This window comes from Aplysia californica, unplaced genomic scaffold (assembly GCF_000002075.1).
Source record: "Aplysia californica isolate F4 #8 unplaced genomic scaffold, AplCal3.0 scaffold00298, whole genome shotgun sequence".
NCBI classification, from domain to species: Eukaryota; Metazoa; Mollusca; class Gastropoda; order Aplysiida; family Aplysiidae; genus Aplysia; species Aplysia californica.
The window spans coordinates 579897-584614 of NW_004797568.1; the positions used below are offsets into that span (position 1 = coordinate 579897).

General features: G+C 45.4%; 1 protein-coding gene across 1 annotated transcript; it reads right to left on the reverse strand.

Moving 5' to 3' along the window:
* Nucleotides 1-326: 326 nt before the first annotated feature.
* On the reverse strand, nucleotides 327-4460 carry LOC106012231 (the record flags this gene model as incomplete). The annotated part of the gene is given in 2 exon segments (XM_035970634.1): nucleotides 327-3923; nucleotides 4441-4460. Coding segments are annotated over 2 exon segments (3617 nt in total), but the record flags the coding sequence as incomplete, so codon positions are not given.
* Nucleotides 4461-4718: the final 258 nt, after the last annotated feature.

A 4718-nucleotide genomic window follows, 5' to 3' on the forward strand; every position in this document is an offset into this window, starting at 1 on the left:
GAAAAGGGTGGAGGGAAGGTGCAAAATCATTTAATCTGTCGTAGCTTTCTCTTCGTCTTGAAATATCTCTTTTTACTTCTTAATATACAGTTTCTCTTTCAAGCGTACAGTACTGATCTTAGCCATATATTCAGACTCAAATAATATCTAAGCACCAACACTAACTAAACTTATCATTCCCAAAAGCTGTTTCGTCCCTCAATTGACAGTATTGCAAAAACAGGCGTACCATTCAACCTCTCTACCCCTATCTGTCCCCAAAACTGAGTAATTTGTTTTGTAATCCACTGACATATTGTTATACTAGATGGACCCCTTTAGAGCTTACCTCAATTGCTTTGTCCCTCAAAGACATGGGCATGATGTCTCGAGGAAGAAGATCAGCCGGGAATGAATTGATGGCTCCTGATTTCGAGAGGTACACATCGACATGTGACAGCCTTTCTGTTGAGTAATCTATGGACGCTCTCCAGTCTTTGTCCCCAATGCTAGCGAGTCCAAGAGACCACTTGACATTCAGGGGAAGGCTACTTCTCTCCGTTGAGAAATACTTCAGAGATGTCAGAGATGTTTGATTTTCAAAGGCGTCGGCCACGATGCTGATCAGATTAGTATGACCAAAAGCTATGGCAACATCAATTGCAGAATAATCCCCCTCGTAATTGATCTTGGACATTTCCTCACCACTGAGCTGAAGAATTTTCTTCACAACTTCTTCTCTACCAAAAGCAACGGCATTCATGAAGTGCCAGACTTTGTCCTTCATTTCCAAAGACGGACAGAGCTTTTCGTAGAGATAGCAAGCTATCTCTGCCTTCCCATTCCGTATGAAGTCGTCCAAGATTTCATATCTGGTTTTCCGACTTAGCTGCAGAAAAAGTTCGGATTTGAACCCGTTCATTGAATATTGCATGGTGGACAAAGCGGCAGTCAGGAGTTCTTTGGAGGCTCCGAGGCGAACCCAGGAATGAATAGTATGAAGTGTGTGGCTGGTAAGGGCCTGGCTTCCATTGTGGGAATACACACAAAATCCTGATTCAGTGCGATGTCTTTGGAAGATGTTTCTACCGTTCCCTGTTAATGGTATTCCATCTGATTGTAAAAACACACGTGACCATCCAATGCAACAATCTAGCAGACAAAGGACGCACCAATAGGTCGTGGTCATGTGGTCGTGGTGCAGCTTCTCCGCGAAGCGTAGACCGCCGAGGAAGTAGTGGAGTGTAGTGTGGTGGCCCAGGGCAACTGCAGTTGTAGCTGGGATGAGACCATCTTTGTCCTGAGCTTGAAGAAGTTCATTGTCCATAAACTCTTTGAATATTTCTATAACCTCAGGTTTGTTTGTTTTGGCGGCAAAATGCAGCATGGACTCCCCGGTGAGAGAGTAGCGCCAGTCTTTAGGGAAGAAGGCCTTGACCAGGAGTTTGATGCACTGCACGTTGCAACTCTCAACAGCGACACACAGGGGAATTTTCCCAGATACTTCTTTCTGCAAGTACTCTTTCAGATTCTGAGTGGGTTGAGCTTCGATGAGCTTCATCAGGATATCAAGAGTTCTGTAACAATTTGATTTCGCACAGAAATGGAGCAAAGGGAAGTGGTGATACATGTACAAAAAGCACGCCACGATTGATTCTTGAGCCACTTCGATCATGCAGCTTGCCGCTAGATCATTACCCTGCTTCACCAGTGACACAATTCCAAGATCACGGCTTCTTGCACCGGCGGAGAACGTCATGACTGGGGCGCTTTCATCTTCTCCAAGCTCTTCATTTTGCTTTAAATAATATCTCAACCAACTATGGTTCATCAAGTAGCCAAATCCGTAACCCTGAACCCCTTTGAACTCCGTTACTAACCGAGTGGCCAAAGAAAGGTGTCCAAAAGCTCTGGCGAGATCGAGAGGAGTCCAGCCTTCGGGTGTTTGAATTTCTACGGAAGTGTTGCAATGGCGAACGATCTCTTGCACTAGTCCGTGTTTGCCATGCATTGAGGCGTAGTGTAGAGCAGTGAAACCGTTCTCATCTTTGGCGTTCACGTTGAAGTCTGGAAGTGACAGAAATCGAACACAGACGACACCGCTTCCTTTTGTAGCAGCCGACAGGAAGAGCATGTGGCAGATCCGCACAGTGACAAGTGTTGGGGAAACCACGTGAGCGAAGCGTAAAAGGTTTTCCACGATCGCTTCCATGCCTTTCTCGAAGGCCATGAAGATGCACTTGAGGATATCTTGAGGATGAGGTATCATGCCCGTCTCTTCCATTGTCTGTAGGATCAGACTGGCGATGACGGAATCACCGCCTTGAATAGCGCAGTCTAGTGAGAGCCGGGCCTCTTCGTCTTCCTTCCCTGTCACACCTTCCACTCTCGCGTTAAGAGGCATCTTGAACAGTAGCAACCTGTTGGCAATATGCCTGTGCCGACGGAGACACGCGAGGCAAAGAGCTTTCAACATGGCTGCTTGTACTTCTTCCGGTTTGGCATTGATCTCCGCCACACAGATCGTATTGATAAAATCGAGCTCACCTTTTTCTGCTGCTTTGTACAGGGCTTCGTACCATAATTCTGCGGGCTGTAGAGGAAGGTGGTTTCGCGTATGGTCTTTTACGATCATTTCAACCATCGGGAGCAAGTTCTTTCTGACAGCTGCGGAGAGCGTTCTGGCGGCGATCTCCAGTCTCACCACATCGGACATAGCGTTGATGATTTTCATCCTCTCTAAATATTCCGGTTGATGCTGCTCTTTGGTCAGCCGGGAAGGAGCCAATACAAACAACAAATCCAACACCGTGGCGTTATGCACTACTTTACGCTTGAACATTTCTGTCAGATGAGTAGGATCCTTGACGACGCCTAAGATGGCTGAAAGAATCATAGACTGACCAGTTGCCGCCATGACCATCAACAGACGACTGCTAACTGCACCATTATCGTGTTTGATAGCCAGCTGAATCAAACGAACAAGATACTCATCATCATACACGTCCTGGTTCAAGTTGAGAAGAGTACCTCTCAGCCAGAACTTTTTCATCATTTCTGTCTTAGGGATCAGGATCATTTTGATGCCTCTGATTGTCTCTTTGGCAATAGTGAAACGGTTGAGGAGTTTCCTCAACGTCTGGTGGTTGGTCTGAAAATTGAATCTGCGCAACAGGACAAAACAAAGGACGTCCGTAAACGGGTCAGCCTCAAAAGGACCCATTTCATTACCGAGACAGAACTCCGAAGCTTCAGGACTGTAGTTTGCCAAAGCGTACAAGAACGGCGAAAAGGAGGATTTGTCCTGTTTCTGAGGTTTGCACATTGGAGACGACATTATTCCTTTGAGTAAAAGGGTGTTCCCGTAAGAGCTGGCAGCGTGCAGCAAAACTCCTTTGTTCACTACGTTGAAGTTCACCAGCGAAAGCAGGTATCGTACCCTCTTCTTTTTCTGGATGCTTTCCCTGGCTTTCTCCAAGTCATCTTCATCATCTGGATAGTGCATCCTCGGGGACATGGTGACTGTTTCGTGCTCGTTGATCTGCTCTGGTAGCAAAGTTCTAGCAGAACGCGGTGTACGAGGAGTGACCGCCGGAGACATGAGATGGCCAACACTCTCCATATCGTCCTGGACCCAAGGCACGGTCCCTCCACTTCTAAGTCTCCTCGCACTTTTCGGTAATGTAGCCGTTTTGGCATCCTTTTGAGCTCCTAACTTGTTTGGTTCAACTTTGGAGCTGCAGGTTGAGATACGTCTTGATGAATCTTCGTACAAATCATGGAATAAAGTTGTTCCAGGGGAGATAAGCTCGGACACTCTAGACGAATTGCCTCTCTTAAGTTGTGTGACGGCGAGTAAGCCTTTCTCACAGGGATGTGACATGATGTTAACTCGCCTTGACATCTCAATAAACATTCTTTTGTTCCACAGTCCTGGTATGGCTCTGGACAGTAAAAGAAATCAAACAAACATGTACTGATCAGAAATGGGCAAAGATGAGAATATAAACTGAAAAGATATAATCTAAATGTACAAATCAGCTCAGCATAGTATGTGTCATCTTGTTTGTCGACGAAGGTGATCGGTGGGTACTCTGAAATTGACTTTGAAAATTTAAACCGTATTGAGAAAACCCAAATGCACACGTTTTATTTGTCTTTTCTACTGGAAAAACGCAAAATGCACAAACGTCTTAGAAATTAGTGGGGTTTTTGTGGATCAGTTATTTTCAAATGTGGACGACTAATTTGCCACACCCTCAAAACATCCAACAAGTACGACCAAAATTGGTAATAAAAGACCATATGACTCGGAGAATCATCCTCAGGTACTTATAGACTTGACCATCATACGGAAATAAAAGGTTGGCATCTGAACATAACCCTCCCCCGAAATACTCTTCCTAATGTCTTTGATTTCCTAAAAGGGAAATCAAGTGCGTGGACCACAAGTGTACCTACTTTGGGACTAGGATAGACATTGAGACACTATTGTTGGAGTAGTCGCACGTTTCAAAAGGAGGATGAGAGAAAGAGGATGGATAGGAGTAACAGAAAATTGGGAGAGTGAGGAGTGACGATTCCGTTCAACAAACTTAAAGTAATATTAGATGGCATATCGCTATGTAATTGTAGAGATTTTACGCCTCCATTGACACAATGTAGATCATTCCGAAAGAGGGTTTCATCGACCCTGCCTGTCAACGCCAAACCAGGCTGAGAGGGACGTTAAGTCCCGG